At 42.5% G+C, this 21,723-nt stretch overlaps 1 protein-coding gene across 3 annotated transcripts in view; it reads left to right on the top strand.

The window, feature by feature from the left end:
• The first annotated feature begins 2,601 nt into the window (after positions 1-2,601).
• CDCA7L (cell division cycle associated 7 like) overlaps positions 2,602-21,723 on the top strand; it is a 46,456-nt gene continuing 27,334 nt past the window's right edge. For all 3 annotated transcript variants that reach the window (XM_068973084.1, XM_068973083.1, XM_068973082.1), the window contains exon 1: positions 2,602-2,678. In XM_068973084.1, the coding sequence (XP_068829185.1) occupies positions 2,655-2,678 (24 nt within the window). In that variant the 5' untranslated portion in view covers positions 2,602-2,654. The remainder of the gene's footprint in view (positions 2,679-21,723) is intronic.

Raw genomic sequence — 21,723 nt, 5'->3', positions numbered from 1 at the left:
TTATGTACATCAGATGTTTGTAGCGATGACTGAGTGAAATATTGCATAAATAGTTCCTAGAACGTGGTATTCGATAAATGGCAGGATTATCACTATTGGTACTCTTCACAACTGTCCACCACCCCAGCCTTTTCAAAGTACAGTCACATCTGATACATGTGTTCACTTTTGTAGTAATACTGTTGCATGGATTGGGCAGATACGCCGTTTCCCCATTTTACAGGTTAAAAGAAAGGAAGCTCAGTGACTCAACTTCCAGCAGTTGACTTAGATTATAACCATTGTGGTTCTTTAAGTAAGGATCAGAATCACCTGGATGTGAGCATAACTCAGATTGCTGGGCCCCACCCCCAGAGTTTGCAATACAGTAGGTCTGAGGTGAGGCCCACTAATTTGGATTTCTTTGCCAGAGCTCAGGTGATACTGTTACTGTTGATCTTAAGACTTCACTGTGCAAAGGCCAAGCTAGACTAGAGCAATGGTCCTCAAATATACCTGTTCATTAGAATCACCTGGAAACTTAATGGACTCAACAGACCTGTAGCTGCCTCAAGTCCATAGATTTTCTGCTATCACAAATGTGATTCAGTGTTAGCACTAGCATGTGAAAACTTGATTATTCCAAGTGAAAAAGGATAAATCCCAATAAGTAACAGCTTTGGGATTTCTACAGTCTGGGAAGTTGTGGGTTTTTTTCCCCCCAAAATATAGTATTTTTTCCATTGAAGTAAAGTTGATTTATGATGTGTTAGTTTCAGGTATAGGCAAAGTGATTCAGGTATATCTATATATCAATCTGTCTATATATCTTTTCAGATTCTTTTCCATTATATGATATTACAAGATATTGGATACAGTTCCCAGTGCTATACAGTAGGTCCTTGTTGGTTATCTATTTTATATGTAGTAGTGTGTATCTGTTAAACTCCTACTAATTTATCCCCCCTTTCCCCTTTGGTAACTGTAAGTTTTTCTGTTTGTGAATCCGTTTGTTTTGTACATAAGTTCATTTGTATCATTTTTTAAGATTCCACATATAAATGACAACATGATGTTTGTCTTTGACTTAGTGTGAGAATCTCTAGGTCCATCCATGTTGCTGCAAATGGCATTACTTTGTTCTTTTTATGGCTGAGTACTAGTCCATTGTATATAAATACCACATTATCCATTCATCTGTCAAGGAACATTTAGGTTACTTACATGTCTTGACTATTGTAAATACTGCTTCAGTGAACACTGGGGAGCATGTATCTTTTTGAATTAGAATTTTCTTCAGATATATGTCCAGGAATGGGACTGCTGGATCATACAGTTATTCTATTTTTAGTTTTCAAAGGAACCTTCATACCACTGTTTGTAGTGGCTGCACCAATTTACATTCCCACCAACAGTGTAGGAAGGTCAAAAAATATAGCATTAAAACAAAACATCTGTAGAGCCAACTATTTAGAGAAGCTTTGTAGCAAAACCTGCTAGGACTTCAGGACAATCATCTACCACCTTCCCTAATACCTGTTTCAAGGCTTCCAAAACATCTACCAGCTTAATTCTTCACTCTTCATACTTCAACTCTAGTCTTCCCTGACCTTAGCCAAATTAAGTCCCCCTATTTTACACCACCATAGAACCACTTACCTTTCACTTCTGGCATCTATTGTAACAACACATTTACATTTATTTGCATCACTATTACTGAAATTATCACCATTATTATTAAGTAAAGGTTAATAATCACTAAAGTGGATTCATTATTAATCAAATTATAATTACATCATTACTACATTTGTATCACGTCCGTGGCTGGCTCCTTGCCTGTAAACTCCCAACAGAGCAGGGGCCTGTTTTTTGTCCCAGCTTGTATACACAGAGCCTGACACACAGTAGTAATTGCTCAGGCAATATCTGTCAGTCTTCCTGACCTGTAAAACTGTCTAGAGGGGCTGCAAGCCCTACATGTACAATGGTATAGAACGGGCCGTCTGAAGTTCCAGGGAGGTTTGCAGTTCCCGACCCTCAGGGGCCTGGGTTACCGGTTTTGCAAAGTGAGCCCTGAAGCAAATGTTTTGAGAGGCATCGGAACCCCGCCCCTTTACAACTACGAAACAAAACAAGTTCTGAGGCAGCCCTAAAATGCTTTCCCTGCTCTGAGACACTGGTTGCTTCAGAGGCTCTGCGCTCCAGGGTACTACCTGGAGTAAACCGTGCAAAGATCTGGCGGGCGCCGCAGTCGGGCGTGCCAGCTGGAGGCTGCGCCGGGACGGCCCCCTCTCATTTCTCCCGCGCGAAACCCGGCCGGACGGCTCCACTCCCTCCCTCCGCTGCAGGGGGGAGCCCGGCGCCCCCAGATTGGCAGCCACCTTGGGCGGAGCCCGGCTGCAGCCCTTCTTGCGCCGCCTGAGAAGCGAAATCCATCGGTCGCGAAGTTTGGGTTGTGTAAGCGGAAGCTCGCGGGCGGGCGCGGCGGGGCGAGTGAGCGGCGCGGGGCGCTCCCCCTGTCCCGGGCGCCGAGTGCGCCCCTCCCCCGGCCCGCCGGAGCTCCGGGCGGGGCGAGCGTGCAGCGCGGCCGCGGGCGTTCTCCGTGCGCCGGGCCCCTGGAGAGCCAGGCTCCCGTGGCCGCGTGCTGGGAGGAGGCCGGAGTCCCGTGGGCAAGGATGGCGTTGGCGACGCGCTCGCAGGTGAGGGTCTGGCCGCCCGCCGCAGCCCGGACGCGCCCACGGCTGCCTTCTCTTTGCGCCTGGCTCTGCTCCCCGCCTTGGGCTGGAAACGTGGCCCTCGGCTGCCTGGTTGTGGAGCGGGCGTGCCCCGCAGGTGTGTGCGGTGGGTGTCGGGTGTTCTCCGGGCGCGGAGAGGCCGGGTGCGCCCCACGCGGGCGCTCACCGCCGTCTCGGGTGGGACCTCCGGGGTCGCAGGCCGTGCTGCTGCGGCCAGGAGCCCCCGGAGTGGACGCACTGGAGGGCAGTGCCGGCGGCGAGGCCGCAGGGACTCAGCAACTGCTTTTGCAGTGCTCCTGGGACGGGGAAGGGGAAGCTTTTTCTGTGCGCGCACCCCGCTCTGGGATTGGTACGGGGTTAAGTAAGTTTAAGTGTAATTTTCTAAAACAAAACAAAAGCAGTCGAGGATTAGGCAGTTCAACTTGGATAATGGAGTTTGTAAGGAATGGCTTTTGTATTTGTTCTAGAATTTTTGTAATTGTTTTCAAGGAACTTGTAACTGTTTGGGGGAACTGGCACCGTCATTAGTCCAGGTTCAAAAACAAAAAGCCCCAAGATCCAAATCATATACAGCATCACCCTAGTTACCCATTGTGGTTTTAACTAGGTCTTTCTTAAAATTTTCATTATCGAGGTTCCAAGTGTTACAGTGGGTGGTGGGAAAGTAGCCTTCGCCTCAGTTTTCTTTTTGACTTTGTAAAAAACGAATACACATATTTTATTCAGAGGTAAGCAGCAAAAACTTTTTCAAATGTACTAAAAATAAAAGTTTTAGAAAGGAAAGGAAGTAGCTCCTGAGATCCCGAAAGATGTTTTGTGTGAGGCTTGGGGTTTTTCTTGCCTCTGTGAACACCTCTCTCAGTGCTTCCTCCTTACCTTTGGCTGGTGTTCACCTCCTTTCTCCACCTGGGTACTGGGCCTCCCCAAGAATTGGCAGACCTGAAGTGGAAGGTGGTACCTGAGCCTTGACACTGCCACCTGCCTGGGTCTCGCCACACAGTCGCGCCACCGATGGTCACTATAACCATTTGATGATTTCTGAAAGGCTTCCTGAAAGTGGACACTTGAGAAAAATCTACTGTTGTGAATGTTTTCGAGGAGTATTTTTAAACTTCTCCAATGAAGGGAGGTATTAAAAACAAGGAAAACTTAACTCAAGAAGGGGTGGGACAGGCTTAGTTAATGTTTTTATGTTTACCACTGGCCCTCACCATATAATTAGTATCCTAGGCTTATAGGAGGTTTGGGTTTCTCCTGGATTTAAGCCCTTCTGTAAGGAGCTTCCAGCCCCTTATGAATTTCATCAGAAAATGTATCTTGATGGTGTATCCTTCCTAAGACCTGTTGTTCTGGTGGTGCAACATAACAATTCCTGCATAGGAAATTTTAAATGTCCCAGGATATGTCCTTGGAAATGAACACTTTACTGTCAAATAATGAGGCTAATTTTCCATAGTGTTAATACTATTTAACCAAGTGTACAGGTGGAGGTAAGCCACCAATTATACGAGAGCTGTTATGCACCCATTAGGGCAAGTCACTGTTTGTAAGATGATCAGGTTTTTTTTCCCCTCCATCTCAGAAGACCTCCTAATTGGCAGTGCAAATTAAGATGTGTTAGGATATTTTTCAGTGGAAATGTTCATCATAGTTTACGTGTGAGGATATTATAGTCTTATCTGAGTGGAGAATGATTCTACCGGGTGGCCAGGTGACTGCGAATAAAAGCAGTTAATGGACATTTCAGGCCCAGCAAGGTGTTGAATTCATGTGGCTCTTCCCTGTACCCCCACCTCTTGCACAGAGGAGCAAGGTGAGCACTCCAGCACACCTTGAAGGGAGGCTCAGCCCAGTGTGCAGTGGGTTTTAATCCCACACCTGCAGCAGATAATTTCCATCCCCTGCAAAGTGCAGAGCTGGAAGGGGCTTCCGTAAAGCAGCTTAGGCCCGGTGTTCTGAGTAAAGGGAAGTAGGCAGGGAGGAGACAAGACATTTGTTTAAACTCTGTGGACTCCATTCTCGCCTCTGCTTTTCTGCAGCTTCACCAGTGTGTCAGATTTGATGTCCTTTGACAGTGATCACACCTCCCATGGGCTCTAGTCCTTGTTGGGCTGACCACTGTGTCTTTGTGCTTTTTTATTGAGTGACAGGAATGATGCCCAATAAAGGCTAGGGGATGGTCCCTTACTGAGAGCACTCAGCAGAGAAGCTGGCAGGAGCCGGAGGATGGGACTGCCTTGGCTTTCTTGCAGAGAGCCTGGGAGTCAAAGAACTGACTCATTGGAAAAGACCCTGATGCTGAGAAAGATTGCAGGAGGAGAAGGGGACAGCAGAGGATGAGATGGTTGGATGGCATCACCGACGCGATGGTCATGAGTTTGAGGAGGCTGTGGGAGTTGGTGATGGACAGGGAAGCCAGGCGTGCTGCAGTCCATGGGCTCGCAGAGTCGGACACGACTGAGTGACTGAATTGACTGGGAGGTCCTGAATGTTGGTGTGGTCTTTTTGCTCTCTTCTAGCACTGGGGTGCCTGTGGGATCCTTAGAGAAGGAAATAATACTAAATGATCTCATGTACTGCATGAGCATTCTGTCTGGATGAGGAAAGGAATTTATCTTTCTTTAAAATTTATGTATTCATTTTAAGGAGGATAATTACAATATCATAATGATTTTTTGCCATACATCAGTATGATTCGGCCATAGACATATGTGTCCCCTCCCACCTCCCTCCCCACAGGAATTTTTCTGATGGTGATCTCACAGCCACAAAGTGGACTCATCTGATCCTCTGACTTAAAACATGTGCCCAGAGCCCTGGAAGCTGGTCACAGAGGGCGGTCATTTATGACATCTTCGAAGGCCTGCACAATGATCTGTCATTTTAATCCGTGTTTAAAAGGCCACTTGTTCTTCCTTTTGATGTACTGCTGACCTCCCACCCACAAAAGAGCTGAATTCTCAGTGGTCGGGAGAAACCTCAGCACAGCAGTTTCAATTTGGTCAGGTGTATGGGACAGAAGACCGTAAGATACTTATGTGACTTAAAACATTCAGGAGCAGTGAAGTAATGAAAGGTCATTCAGATAGAGTGGTGTAGGCATGCTGATTTTAAACTGCCCTTAAGCATTCTCTCATTACCCTGTGAACCACAGTAGAGAATTTTTACCTCCAAGATACAGTTTTGATTTGTAAAGGACATAGCTTTATGCATCAAAATGGAATCGAGACAGGCTCCTTGGGGAAGAATGTGCTATGCTTAGTTGCTCAGTCGTGTCCGACTCTTTGCAACCCCATGGATTGTAGCCCACCAGGCACCTCTGTCCTTGGGGATTCTCCAGGCAAGAATACTGGAATGGGTTGCCATGCCCTCCTCCAGGGGATCTTCCCCACCCAGGGATTGAACCCAGGTATCCCACCTTGCAGGTGGATTCTTTACCATTCGAGCCACCAGGGAAGCCCTGGGGAGGAATAGAGATTAAATATTTTGGGGATCGTTTTCTTTTTCTTCGTGAAAAGCAGTGGTCTGTAGGAATTTTTAAATAGGACCATTCAGAGGCCTAGTTGGCATATAGCTGAAGTTATCATGCCAGGATAATTTTCTTCTATTGTAGTAAATGCCCTGTGCAGAGGGCAGAAAAGTAGGTTGTGAAGTCCCACAGTAAAAGAGGCCAGAGTTTTGGTTCAAGTAGTTGATAGTTTCCTGCCATCATAAACATCAGCTGATGAGCAAAAGTCCCCCTGACTGGCTTAGTTCTTTTAGTGGCTACTGAGTGCTAAGCATTACGTCACTTACGGTGGAAGAAACCGAGACGCCTAAAACACTGTTCTTTCCCAGGACCCAGTCAGAGATCACTCTGGAGCTCCTTGGCTCTTCTGCCTTGGACAGAGTTCAGCTGGCTCCTGCTCTGAGCTGGGAGACTTCGGCGGCCTTCAGTTTTGGGGGTAGGAGAAGACCTTAAGAGTCATCTTTCTCCCTACCCTCCAAGGAAGGTCGTGCTGTGCTAGGTACTTAACAGATTTCATCCTCACCGTGGTGATGTGAAGTAGGTTGCATTATCTGCATTTTAAAGATAAGGCTGATAGACTGATTTGCTTGGAGTAGCCTAGTGTGAAAGGAGCGGAATCAGAACTCGGTCTGCAGAGCAGGGGGCTGACTCTTGCTGCTAGACATGATCAAGGACACACCAAGTTTAAACTGTGAATAGAAGGAGGTGTCCGCCGCGTGGGGTTTTCTCACACCTTTGTCCCTCCTTTTAGAGAGAAGAGCTGGGGTGTTAACAGCAGCTCATGTAGTTCTTCTTAAGGAACTGGGCAAGTTATGCTTTGGGCAGGATTCCTTGGGTGCTGGCTGTAAAAGTCGGCTTGGGAATGTGAAGAAGATCCACAAAGTCTTTAGACAGGATTGACTTTTAGATGAATTTCGTGTTGTACAAATAACACCCTGTTCACAGAAGCTGAAAAGGAAACAAATTGAACTGTTGCTCTACCTCACTTCTCCCTGGGTATCATTTTCTAGTTATTGTTCCTTCCCTGTTTGCCTGTGTCCAGTCACCATTTTTGCTTAACCTCTACGGTATGCTGCTGAATTTTATAGTGTGATTGTTGTTTGAATCCTGCTTTCTTTAGCACTGTCCGTACTATTTTTCTGAGGAGCTTGGAGGTCTTTACGGTTTTCATTTTCATTCAGATGAGTGTTTTATGTATTTTCTGTTGAAAAATTTTTATTTATAAACAAATACATTTAAGAAGCTTTGCAATGACCGTCTCGGAGTGGTACATACTACATGCCCTGCATTGAAAACAATGCTGTTCTTAATTGCTGTTTCCTCATCATGCACTTACGGTTTGGTAGAACATGCCTGATTGTCAGTAGATGAGAACCTCTCACATACTGTCTTCTTAAGGCATTTCTCCTTTCGTTGTATTAGCTGACAGAAGGCACTTTGTGCTCAAGTTAGAATCAGGGCTTATGATAACTGGCCTGGAATAATGACTATTTTCATCCTGAACTTAGAGCCCCCAAGCTAAGCCTTCTTTAAGGTAAGGTAAGGTGAAGTCGCTCAGTCGTGTCCGACTCTTTGTGACCTCATGGACTTCTCCATCCATGGGATTCTCCAGGCAAGAATACTGGAGTGGATGGCCATTTCCTTCTCCAGGGGATCTTCCCGACCCAGAGATTGAACCCAGGTCTCCTGCATTGGAGGCAAACTCTTTAACCTCTGAGCCACCAGGGAAGCCTTCTTTGGTCTTGCTTATTTTGGCTGTAAATCATCTTCTAGGTGGCATTCCTGAAAATGTGTTTTCCTTGATGTTGTGGATGTCTAGAGATCAAACAGTAGGTTCACTCATTATAAAAGCTCTTTCTGAGAGCTTAAAAAACAAAAGTTTTTCTTGATGTGCTGGTTGTAATAGATGGGTGCAGTTTGTAAAATGTCACCATGCTGTACGCTTAAGATCTAGGCATTTTCTGGTTGCATGTTGCACATAAAACAGTATAACATGGGCCATCAGGTGTGTGGTGACACCTTTCACAGGTTGTCCTGCCTGTTGAACTGTATCCTCAGGGCTGGGTGTAGTCCAGGGATCCCTCCCCAAAGACCCCCTCTTCTGTTCCCCCAAACCCTGTATAGCAGCAGCACTGCTTGTGGGCAGCCCGCCCCCCCCCCCCCCATGTTTAAAGCTCTGCTTCTGAGGATCCTGTGTACCTGGCAAGTGCCTTTGAGTCTTTTTGGCACAAGAGCTGGCCCTCCCTCAGCTGCCTGCTGGTAGACACCTCCTCTGCTTGGAGAGCCCAGGATTTACCCCAGGGTGATGGCTGATCACCCCAAATCATGTGGCAGGCCAAAATGATACTTATCCCAGTGAGTGAAGGGCCTGGCATATCATACCTGCTTAGTCATGTCTGACTCTTTCGGGCCCCATGGACTGCAGACTGCCAGCCTCTTATGTCCATGGGATTTTCTAGGCAAGAACATTGGAGCAGGTTGCCATTTCCCACTCCAGGGGATCTTCCTGACCTAGGGATCGAACCTGTGTCTCCTGAGTCTCCTTCATTGGCAGGTGGATTCTTTAACAGTGGTGCCACCTGGGAAACCCCTGGCAAATCACAGCTGTTAAATATTTGTTGAATTTTTAAAGAAAGATGGTTTAGGATTGTCTGTGTATAGTGAGTGCAGGCGTGAGTTATGACAGGCTGGAACAGAGCTTCTGGAAATTTTTGTTGGACTGATTCATGGTGGAGGCCAGTTTGTGCCTGCCCCGGTGGCCTGGAGGTGTGCAGTCTCACTCTGCCTGTGCAGGAGATGTTCCCATTAATCTTGTTTTATCTTTAAAAGTCATGCCTATTCCATGATATGTTTTTATTCAAGAATGCTCTTTTAAATTATTATTCTGGGAAAAAAACTTCCCCTCCTCTTTCCCTCCTGTGGTCCTGAAAGCCTTCTGGCTGTTACTGAGCTCCCCAGCTTAAGCAGCACGGAACTGCCAAGTATAAAATTTAGAACTCGTACCTTTAATAAGCCCTGAAATAAATATCTACCTGCCCACCCCCCCAACCTACTCCATGCTTTTACTTAAAGCTCCATGACTCTGAGGGTGGTTAAGTTGAGGGCAGTGGGGCAAGGGGGGAGCTATCATTGATACTGAATTCTCTCAGAATATTTTTTTAATGCAAAATGCCTAGTGCCCTTTATTTTGTTCTCCAGTAACATTGGTTTAAAATAGGAAGTTAAAAATAAAAGTGCATTGAAAAAATCATTAATTTTTATATTTTTATTTTTTTATGGAGGTTGATTTACAGTGATGTGTTAGTTTCTTCTTTGCTATAGCAAAGTGATTTAGTTACAGAGATGTATATTCCTTTTCATATCCTTTTCCATTATGGTTTATTATAGGATGTTGAATCTAGTCCCTGCGTTGTCCAGTAGGACCTTGTTTGTTTTATATAAATTCTGTTATATAAAAATACAGTATTTGCAAATCCCAAACTCTGGATTTATCCCTACCCACCTCCTTTCCCCTCTGGTAAGCGTGTTTGTTTTCTATGTATGTGAGTCTGTTTCTGTTTTATAAATAAGTTTATTATATTTTAGATTTCACATATAAATGATATCATATGGTATTTGTCTTTATTTTTCTAACTTCCTTCACTTAACATTATAATCTCAAGGTCTGTCCATGTTGCTGCAAATGGCATTGTTTTATTATTTTTTATGGCTAATATTTGTGTGTGTGTGTGCACAGCGCATCTTCTTTATCCATTCATGTGTCAGTGGGCATGTAGGTGCTTCCATGTCTTGGCTGTTGTAAATAGTGCTCTGTGAACATTGGGGTGCAGTGTTCTGTTTTTTCTGAATTAGCATTTTCATCTTTGCCTGATACATGGCCAGGAGTGGGATTGCTGGATCATGTGGCAACTCTATTTTTAGTTTTTTGAGGAACTTCCATACTGTTTTCCAAATGTCTGCACCAATTTACATTCCCACCCACAGTGTATGGGGGATTCCTTTTTCTCTACAGTTTGTCCAGCATTTATTATTTGTAGACTTTTAAATGTGAGATCGGTCCTGGGTGTTCTTTGGAAGGACTGATGCTAAAGCTGAAACTCCAGTACTTCGGCCACCTCATGCGAAGAGTTGACTCATTGGAAAAGACTCTGATGCTGGGAGGGATTGGGGGCAGGAGAAGGGGACGACGCAGGATGAGCTGGCTGGATGGCATCACTGACTCGATGGACTTGAGTCTGAGTGAACTCCGGGAGTTGGTGATGGACAGGGAGGCCTGGCGTGCTGCGATTCATGGGGTCTCAAACAGTCGGACACGACTTGAGCGACTGAACTGAACTGAAGGGTGTCTCTTCTGACTAGTGTGTGGTGACAGCCTCATTGTATAGTCTTGATTCGCATTTCTCTAAGAATTCGCCATGTTCAGCTGTTTTCGTGTGCCCATTGCCCATCTGTATGCCTTCTTTGGAGAAATATCTACTTAGGTCTTCTGCCCATTTTTTAAGTGGTTTTTTTTTTTTTTTTCTTTTTTATTGAGCAGTGTGGGTTGGTTGTATATTTTGGAAATTAAACCTTTGATGGTAACATGGTTTGCAAATATTTTCTCCCATTTTGTAAGTTGTCTTTTCATTTTGTTTATGGCTTATTTGCTGTGCAAAGTGTTTAAGTTCGATTAAGTCCTATTTGTTTATTTTTGTTTTTATTTGTATTGTTTGGGAAACTGACCTGAGAAAGCATCACTGTGATTTATGTCAGAGAATGTTTTGCCTGTTTTCTCTTCTGGCAGTTGTATGGTCTTATGTCTTATATTTAAGCCTTTAAGCCATGTCGAGTTTATTTTCTTCTATGGTATGATGGTGTGTTCTAACATCACTGTCTTAAATGTGGCTGTCCACCTTTCCCAATACCACTTGCTGAAGAGACTCTCTTTTCTCCATTGTATATTCTTGCTTCCTTTGCTGAAGATTAATTGGCCATAGCTGTGTGGACTTTTTTCTGGGCTCTCTGTTCTTTCCCACTGATCCATAGTTCTGTTTTTGTGCCAGTACTAAACTGTTAAAAATCATGTTTATTCTTAATTCTTTGTTTTTTTAGTAACAGTTGGTCCCAGTTGGGGGAGGGAGGGGCTTCCCAGGTAGGGCAGTGGTAAAGAATCCACCGGACAACGCAGGGGTCCGATCCCTGGAGGAAGGCATGGCAACCCACTCTGGTATTCTTGCCTGGAGAATCCCCATGGACAGAGGAACCTAACAGGTTACAGTTCATGGGGTTGCAAAGAGTCATACTGAGCATGCAAGTCAGGTAAGGAAAACCTTCTGCAAGAGGTCATGTGCATGTAGGAGAAGGGCTGGATGAGGCCCCACCGGCTTTAACTATTTCATTAAAAAAAAAAAAAACTCCCCAAAGACTCCCCCCAAAAACCTCTTGCAGAAGGTTTTCCTTACCTGACTTTATTTTTTTATTATTTTTCCTTACCTGACTTTAAAAAAAAGTATAAAACTGCCTTGTTCTCTTTTCCCACACTGATTGCTTCAAGAATTCACTGAAAAGAGCATCTAGTTGTCCTTGTGAGTGTTATTGTACTAAGGGATCCTCTTCCTCAGCTGTAATTGGGAGCTGAGAGAGGATGCACTCTTAGGGAGTGTGCACATTCACCGTGGCACAAAGCCAGGCGCCAAGTGGTGTCAGCTGCCTGCACAGGCCGGCATCCCGGGGATTGTTCAGCGTGTTTCCCCTGGCAGGGCAGAAGTGTGTCAAGAGGCTCCCTCTAGGAAGCGTGCAGGGCTGGGCCGTGGGGTGTGCAGGAGTGTGCAGGGCTGGTCAGTGCTTGCCTGCACTGAGCACAGGGACAGTGGCTTACCAAGAGACAGTGTCCCCTGCCTGCTTGTCCTCCAGACTCCTGCGTCTGCCTGTGGACTTCCTGCACGTCCTCTAGGCTGACCGTGTGGACATGGCCGACCTCGGGGCCTCTGGATTCTTCGGTCATCACGCCGTGACGGGGTCAGGTGCCCTCCTGGGCTGACCTCCCTGTTTGCATTCACTACACCACACTGACACTAGCTGTAGATTGCCCACGTGACCCTACCCCTGTGACTCATTGCTCATGGGGTCCTTTGGCATACGTTGGTACAATTACACCCTCTAATCACTTTTAATAATGAACATTGACACAGCGTCTTCTACTTCACGGAATGCTTTCCAGTCATAGTTTGGTAGCCATCAGAGCTCTATACAAATATTCTTGTTCTTTTGATAAATGCATTTTCCCGGCCCCTGAAACAGGCAAGACTTAAGATGTGCTCTGGCTAGTGAAATGTGAGCAGAAGTCTCGTGTATCAGGTCCAGGTGACATTCTCTAAAGCCGGCGCATCGCCTACCTTGTCATGCTCCCTCTGCCCATGTTCCTGACGGTGGAAACGCTGTCAGCCTGGATCCTGGGTGAGGACGGTGTGCAGTGGCCCACCTGGCTGGCCCAGGACTAACATGTCCTGTGCACAAGAAAGAAGGCTCTCTTGCTTTAGATCATTCAGACGTGGAGTCGTTTGCTGCTGCTTTGTAATCTGTCCTGTCCTGACAGACACGCAAAGGCATGTGTGTTTCAATTTGGATTCTGTGGTTCTCATCTGAGTGAACTGGTGTCACGGTGGTGATAGAAGTGGGCTACTTTTGGCTTGTCAAAAGTAGGGGGATGTGCCTGTTGTCAGGGCTTCAGAGTTCAGGGATGTCAGTGCCCTGTGTCAGGCAGGGCAGAAGTGTCCCATAGGGAGAAGCCACCAAAATGTCAATAGCAGCTTGTTGAAAACCACTGAGAGCAGACTAGTTTGATTTGATAATCAGTCTTTTAGAGTACAGAGATCTTAACATTGGCGTCACATTTCCTGTCTGCTGACCCTTTGGAAAAGGAAATTAGCCAGAACTTCCCAAGTGATTTGGCTCCGTTCCCTCCCAGGACGTCTGCCAAAACTTTGTTTGGTTCGTAGGCTACCCTAGATACAGACACATCTGTTAATTTCCTCCCACTTACATTTTGTCTTTTAAGAATAGCATTGACCTTTTTCTTCTGCCTTTTTTTTTTATGATGGCAGAATATACATAACGTAAATTTTACTATGTTAACCATTTTCAAATGTATAACTGAGTGGCATCTAGTTCAGTCACGTTGTTGTGTAACCATTTCCACTGTTCATACCCAGAACCTCTTCATCATCCTGAACTGAAACTGTACCCTTTAAACAATTCTCTCCATTCCTTCTCCTTCCCTCCAGTCCATAGTAATCACCCAGAAACACTTTGTGTTTCTGTGAATTTCGCTGGAAGCATACAGTGTTTGTCCCTTCATGTCTGATGTATTTCATTTAGTGTATTTTCAAGGTTCAAAGATATCTCTTCTTACAGTCTGAATAATAACCCATTGTATGCATATGCTATATTTTATATAGTATCCATTCATTCGTGCATGGACATGTGGGCTGTTCCTACCTTTTGGCCATCTTTAATAATGCTGCTATAAACATTGGTGTAAAATATCAGTTTGAATCCCTGCTTTTAATACTTATGAACATATACCTAAAAGTGGAATCACTGGATCGTATGATAATTATGTGTTTATTTTTTGGGGAACTATGCAGTCCATGGGGTCGCTAAGAGTTGGACGCGACTGAGCGACTTCCCTTTCACTTTTCACTTGCATGCGTTGGAGGAGGAAATGGCAACCCACTCCAGTGTTCTTGCCTGGAGAAGCCCAGGGAAGGGGGAGCCTGGTGGGCTGCTGTCCGTGGGGTCGCACAGAGTCGGACACGACTGAAGCGACTTAGCAGCCACTTAGCAGCAGCATCATATTGTTTGCCACAGTGGCTGCACACTTTTTTCATAACCACTAACAGTACTCAAATGTTCCAATTTCTCTGCTTACTCAGAAACACTTGTTTTCTGTTTTTTTGATAATAGCCATCCTTATGGGTGTGACATGATATCTCATTGTGGTCTTGATTTGCATTTCCCTAATGATTCATGATGTTGAGCATCTTTTCAGTTGCTTATTGGCCATTTGCATATATTTGGAGAAATATCTAAGCCTTTTGCTAATATTTAAATTGGTGTTTGGTTGCGCTGTAAGAGTTCTTTCTATTTTCTGGATATTAACCCTGTATCAGATACATGATGTGCAAATATTTTCTCCCATTCTCTAGTTGTATTTTTCATTCTCTTGGTAGTATCCTTTAGTGCAGAAAATTTTTTAATTTTGGTGAAGTCCAATCATATTATCTATATTCTTTTCCTGTTCTTGTCTGTGCATTTGGTGTCATATCCAAGTCATGAATTTTTCCATCTATGTTTTCCTCCAAGAAGGAAAGAGTTTTTATAGTTTTAGCTCTTAACATTTAGAGTCTTTGCATTTCTAGTTTTTTGTAGGTGGTGTAAGATAAGGTTTCAGCTTCATTCTTTGCATGCGGAAATACAGTTTTTCCAGCATCCTTGGTTGAAGACTGTCCTTTCCCCATTGAACAGTCTTAGGATCCTTGTCAAAAGTCATTTGACCGTCTAGTCAAGGGTTTATTTTGGGGTGCTGTGTTCTATTGCACTGATCTAAAAGTCCATCTTTGTACTAGGACTATACTGTTTGGATTAGTGTAGTTTTGTAGTAAGTATTGAAATCAATTAAGTGTGAATACTCCCGTGAGGTTCTTCATTTTCAAGATTGTTTTGATTTTTCAGGGCCTCTTGAGATTCCACATGAATTTTAATAAGGGCTTTTTTGTTTTTGCAAAAAAGTGTTACCATGATTCTGATGAGGATTGTGTTGGGTATATAGATAGTTTTGGGTAGTGTTGTCATCTCAACATCATTAAATCTTCCAATCTATGAATATGTGATATCTTTCCATTTATTTATGTCTTCATTAATTTCATTCAGTGGTCTTTTATAGTTTTCAGTGTGTTAAGTCTTCAGCCTCATGGCCCAAGTTAATTCCTAAGAGTTTTTTTTTTTTCTGATGCTCTGATAAATGGAATTTTTCCCGATTGTTTCTTGTTAGTGTATAGCAATGCTACTGATTTGATTTGAATTTGAAAAATAGTGATGATAGTTTCTATGGGATCTTTAGATGTTCTAAACACCTGCAGACAGTTTTAATGCCTTCTTTCCAATTTGGATGCATTTTATTTATTTTCATTGGATTATTGCTCAAATACTATGTTGAATAGAAGTGGTGAAGGTAGATGTTTTGTTCCTGATCATAGGAGAAAGTGTTAAGTCTTTCACCATTGAGTATATTAGCTGTGGGGTTTTCATATATGGCCTTTATTAGGTTGGTAATGATTCCTTCCATTGTTTGTGGAGCTTTTTAAAACCATGAAAAGATTGTCTGGTTTTGCTGTCAGAATAATAACCAGCCTCATAGAACGAGGTAAGAAATGTTCTCTCCTCTTCACTTTTTTTTTTTTTAAAGAATGTGAGAAGGATTGGTGTTAATTTTTTCTTTAAATGTTAACTAGAACTCTGTTCCTGGGATTTACTTTGTTGGGAGGTTTTTCATTATTCAAATTCTTATTAGTTAGAAATCTGTTTAGGTTTTTTGTTTTTGAGGAATCAGTCTTGGAAGGTTGTGTGTTTTACCCATTTCATCTAGCTAATTTTTTGACATGTAATTGCCCATAAGACTCTTTTTTAAAAAATATGATTTGCTTGCTTTTCGCTTGGCTGGGTCTCGGCAGCTGCATTGAGGGGCTGCTCGCTAGCTGCGGTGCACGGGCTTCTCGTTGCAGTGGCTGCTCTGTGGCGCGCGGGCTCTGGGAAGCCTGGGGCTTAGCGGCTGCAGCACACAAGCTCAGCAGCCGTGGCTCCCGGGCTTCTGAGCACAGGCTTGGTAGCTGTGGTCTATGGGCACGGTTGCTGCCCGGCATGTGGGATCTCTGGTTCAAGGATTGAACCCGTGCCTCCTACATGGGCAGGTAGATTCTTTACCACTGAGCTACCAGAGAAGCCCCTAATTATACATAAAGTACTGCTTTTGTTATCTTTGTTACTTCTGTAAAACTAGTAGTAATGCCTCTGCTTTATTTCAGCAATTTGGATTTTCTGTCTTTTTTCGGTAATCAGTCTGCCTAAAAGTTTGTCAGTTGTGTTATTGTCATAGAACTGATTTTTGGTTTTACTGATTTTTCTCTGTTGGTGTTCTGTTCTTTATCTATGCTGTAATTTTTGTTTCCTTCCTTCTGAACCTTTGGGCTTCGTTACCGTACTTCTTCTAGTCCCTAATAATATAAAATTAGTTTGTTGGTTTGAGATCATTTTTAATATAAATATTTGTAGCTGTATATTTTTTCTTAGTATTGCTTTCTCTCCGTCACATAGGTTTTGGTATATTTTGCTTTCACTTCTTTGAAAATATTTTCTAATTTCCCTCGTGTTTTCTTCTTTGACCACTGGTTGTTTAAGAGTGTTGTTTAATTTCTACTTATTTGTGAATTTTCCAGTTTTTCTTCTGTTGCTGATTTCTGGTTTTCTTCTATCATTATTACAAAGGTAGTTGATGTGATTTTAATCTTTTAAATTTATACTCACATGTTTTGTAGTGTCACAGACAGTCTGTCTTGGGGAGATTTCCATTTCCTCTTGAGGAAAATGCATATTCTGCTGTTATTGGGTGTTGTGTTCGGAGGAAAACGTATATTCTGCTATATATGTCTGCTAGTTCCAGTTGGTTTATAATGTTCAATTCCTGTTTTTCCTTACTGATCTTCTCTCTGCTGTTTCTGTCCATTATTGAAAGTACGGTATTGAGGTCTCCAACTATTATTGTAGAATAACTTTTTTTTCCCAATTCTGTCAGTGTTTTCTTTGTAGGTATTGAAGCTCTGATGTTTCATACATATTTATAATTATTGTATCTTCTTGATGGGTTGATCCTTTATCAATGGGTAATGTCTCTTATAATTAATATCTACTTTATCTGATATTAGTCTCATTTTGGGTTACTGCTTCTGTTGAAGATCTTTTTCTATTCTTTCGCTTTCAACCTGTTTGTGTTTTTAGATCTGAAATAAGTCTCTTGTAGGCTGCATATGGTTGGATCCTATCATGCAATTCATTCTGTTAATCTGTCTTTTGATTGTAGAGTTTAATCATTTGTATTTAAAGTGATTGCTGATGGGGAAGGACTTTTACCGTTTTATTTTTGTTTTCTTATGTCTTCCAGCTTTTTTGACCCTCATTTCTTGGAATTACTGCCTGTGTTTGTGTTCTGTTGATTTCATTGTAGTGGCATGTTTTGATTCCGTCTCATTTCCTCTTGTGTGTATTCTACAGATATTTTCTCTGTGGTTACCATGGGGATTACATATAATATTCTAAAATTAAGACAGTCTAATTTGAATGATATCAATTTACATAAGTGGCATACAGAAGCTCTGCTCCTAGATAGTTCTGTTCCTTCTCCTTGTTGTTAATGTCACAAATGACATCTTCATGGATTGTGTACCCATAAACATAGATTTGGTTTTTTAATCCTATAGAAAATAAAAAGTGCAGTTTCAAAACCAAATTTACATAATACCGAGTTTTATATTTGTGTTTTTACCTTTAACTGAAGACTGTATTTTTGTATGGCTTCAAGTTACTGTGTCCTTTCATTTCAGCTTGAAGGACTCTCTAGGATTTCTTGTGGGCAGGTCTAGTAGTAATGAACACCCTCAACTTTTATTTGGTAACGTCTTAATTTCTTCCGCATTTTTGAAGGACAGTTTTTCCAGATACAGAATTCTTGGTTGACAGTTTTTTTACTTTCAGCACAGATGTATTAATCTATTGCCTTCTGCTCTTCAAAATTTTTGAAGTGAAATCAGCTAGTAGTATTACAGAGAGTCCCTTGTTGTTATGAGTTGCTTTTCTCTTGCTGCTTTCAACATTCTCTTTTATCATTCCACAGTTTAATTAAAGTGTGCCTCAGTGTGGATCTCTTGGATTTATCCTACTTGGGATTTCTATAATTCATGTCTTTCATTAAATTTGGGAATTTTTTGGCTATTATTTTGTCAAGTCTCTTGATTCTTTTGCCTTCTCAATCTGAATTTGAATTTCTCTAGGGAGAAGGCAATAGCACCCCACTCCAGTACTCTAGCCTGGAAAATCCCATGGACGGAGGAGCCTGGAAGGCTGCAGTCCATGGGGTCATTATGAGTTGGACACGACTAAGCGACTTCACTTTCACTTTTCACTTTCATGCATTGGAGGAGGAAACGGCAACCCACTCCAGTATTCTTGCCTGGAGAATCCCAGGGGTGGGGGAGCCTGGCTGGCTGCTGTCTGTGGGGTTGCACAGAGTTGGACACGAGTGAAGTGACTTAGCAGCAGCAGCAGGGAAATATTCAATTTAGTTATTGTATTTTCTCCAGAATTTGTTTCTTTTCCTTGTTATAATTTCTCTTTACTGATAGCATCCCGTTGCTTACATATCATTTTCTAGTTCTTTTTCTACCCTAGTTCTTTCTGTTTTCCTTTTGCTCTTTGAGCATATTTAAGGCAGTTATCCTTGTCTAGGGAGTCCCAGTCTGGTTCCTCAGGGACATCCATTTCTACCTATTATTTTGTTCCTTTGAATTTTGTTTAGTATGTGTTTCTTCTTTGCCAAAAGTTGGGTGTTTGAGAAACTGCCACCTTTTGCAGTTTTTGAAGACTGGCTGTAATGCCAGGGAAACCATTCACCGGTTGGCTGGGTATGCTCTGAGCTCGGAAAATTTAGTTAAGCTTTTCTCACATCTTTTTTGAGAGTGTGTCTTTTGGACCTGTGTGTGACTTTGTCAGTTCTTCCATATAGACAACTTCTTTGGACTATCTTAATTTCCCTAGAGGTTCTACCCAGGCTTCTCCTTGGGGCTTTAGATGGTCTGTTGTATTTCTCCATGCGTAAACTCTCATTCCCAGGCATCTGCAGGTCTGTAGGCCCCTACCGCTTCCATGAGCAATGGCTGGAGCTTTTCCTCACCCTAGAGTGAATTAGGTGAGACAGGGACCCTCAGGCAGCCCCCCTGACTGATTAGAAAGTTGCAACAGCATCTGCTTTACTGGTTTAAGGTAACTGGAAGGGAATTGGACACTAGGCTGAAGCATCCTCTGGACCAAAAATTGCATTGTGAACGGAATGGAGCAAGGATGAATAATAAAAATGCCACCTAAGTTCCTACCATTTGGAAGGTGAATATTTCTTCTTTCTTCTCTCTTTCCCTTGAATTTCTATTTTATATTGGACTATAGTTGATTCACAGTGTTGTGTTAGTTTAAGGTGTACATGAAATGATTCAATTATACATAGACATGGGTCTGTTGTTTTTCAAGCTCTTTTCCCATTTAGGTTACTCCAGAATACTGAGCAGAGTCCCTTGTGCTATATAGTAGGTCTGTGTTGTCACTTTTAAATATAGTAGTGTGTATATGTCAGTCTGAATGCTCAGTCTATCCCCTGTCCCGTGCTTGCCCCCTGATAACTATTAAGTTCATTCTCTTAAGTCTGTTTCTGTTCTGTACATAAGTTCATTTGTATCATTTCTTTTTAGATTCCACAGATAAATGATATATGATTATTTGTCTGACTTCATTTACTATGATAATTCCTAGGTCCATCCATGTTGCTGCAGATGGCATTACTGCATTTTTTATGGCTTAGTAATATTCCATTGTGTATATATATATATCTATCATGTTTTCTTTATCCATTTATCTTTCAGTGGAAATTTAGTTGTTTCCATGTCTTAGCTGTTGTGAGTAGTGCTGCTGTGAACTTAGGGCTACACGTATCTCTTTGAATTATAGTTTTGTCTGGGTACATGCCCAGGAGTGGGATTGCTAGGTTGTATGGTAATTCTGAGTTTTTCTGGGGAACCTCTATACTGTTTTCCATTGTGACTGCATCAGCTTACATTCCCACCAACACTGTAGGAGGTTTTCCTTTTCTACGCACCCTCTCCAGCATTTGTTATTTGTAGACTTTTTAATGATGGCTGTTCTGACCGGTCTGAGGTGATGTCTCATTGTAGTTTTGATTTACATTTCCCTAATAATTATTCATGAACATCTTTTCATGTGCCTACTGACCATCTGTATGTCTTTGGGGAAATGTCTATTAAGACCTGACCATTTTCAGTTGGGTTGTTTGGTTTCTGTTATTGAGTTATAAAAGCTGTTTGTATATTTTGTTTAAGCCCTTGGTTGCATCGTTTGCAAATACTTTCTCCCATTCCATAGGTTGTCTTTTCCTTTCCTTTTTTTTTAAATCATTTCCTTGGCTGTGCAAAAGCTTATAGTTTTGATTAGACCCCATTTATTTGTTTTTATTTCCATTATTCTAGTGGACCCACAAAGAGACTGTTGCAGTTTATGTCAAAGAATATTCTATTGTTTTCCTCCAAGATATTTTTGGTATCCAGTCTTACATTTAGGTCTTTAATCCATTTCGCGTTTATTTTTGTGTATGACGTTGAAGAATATTCTGGTTTTTTCTACATGTAGCTGTCCAGATTTTCCAGCATCACTTATTGGAGAGGCTATCTTTTCTCCATTGCATATTCTTGCCTCCTTTGTTGAAGATTCATTGACCGTTGGTGTATGGTTTTTCCCTGGGCTTTCTATCCTGCTACATTGGTTTGTATTTCTTTTTCTGTACCAGTGTCATATTGCTTTGATTACTGTAGCTTTGTAGTATAGCCTGAAGTCAGGGACCCTGATTCCTTCAGCTCCGTTTTTCTTAAGATCGCTTTGGCTGTTTGGTATCTTTTGTGTCTCCGTAGAAATTTAATTTCTTTTTTTGTTGTTGTTGTTCTGGTTCTGTGAAAACTGCCATTGGTAAGTTGATAGGTATTGCATTGAGGCTGTAGATTGCCTTGGGTCGTATAGTCATTTGGACAGTGTTGATTCTTCCAATCCAGGGACATGGTATATCTTTCCACCTGTGTTATCTTCGATTTCTTTCATCAGCATCTTACAGCTTTCAAGGTATAGGTTTTTTGCTTCCTTAAGTAAGTTCACAGCTGTTTGGAAGGCCTCCCCAGACAGCCATTTTGCTTTTTCGCATTTCTTTTCCATGGGGATGGTCTTGATCCCTGTCTCCTGTACAATGTCATGAACCTCATTCCATAGTTCATCAGGCACTCTTATCTATCCACTTCCACTGTATAATCATAAGGGATTTGATTTAGGTCATACCTGAATGGTCTAGCAGTTTTCCCTACTTTCTTCAATTTAAGTCTGAATTTGGCAATAAGGAGTTCATGATCTGAGCCACAGTCAGCTCCCGGTCTTGTTTTTGTTGACTGTATAGAGCTTCTCCATCTTTGGCTGCAGAGAATATAATCAACCTGATTTCCGTGTTGACCATCTGGTGATGTCCATGTGTAGAGTCTTCTCTTGTGTTGTTGGAAGAGGGTGTTTGCTATGACCAGTGCATTTTCTTGGCAAAACTCTATTAGTCTTTGCCCTGCTTCATTCCACATTCCAAGATCAAATTTGCCTGTT

This window comes from Capricornis sumatraensis, chromosome 5 (genome assembly GCF_032405125.1).
Source record: "Capricornis sumatraensis isolate serow.1 chromosome 5, serow.2, whole genome shotgun sequence".
Taxonomy (NCBI): Eukaryota; Metazoa; Chordata; class Mammalia; order Artiodactyla; family Bovidae; genus Capricornis; species Capricornis sumatraensis.
This window is presented reverse-complemented; position numbering and strand designations above follow the sequence as displayed.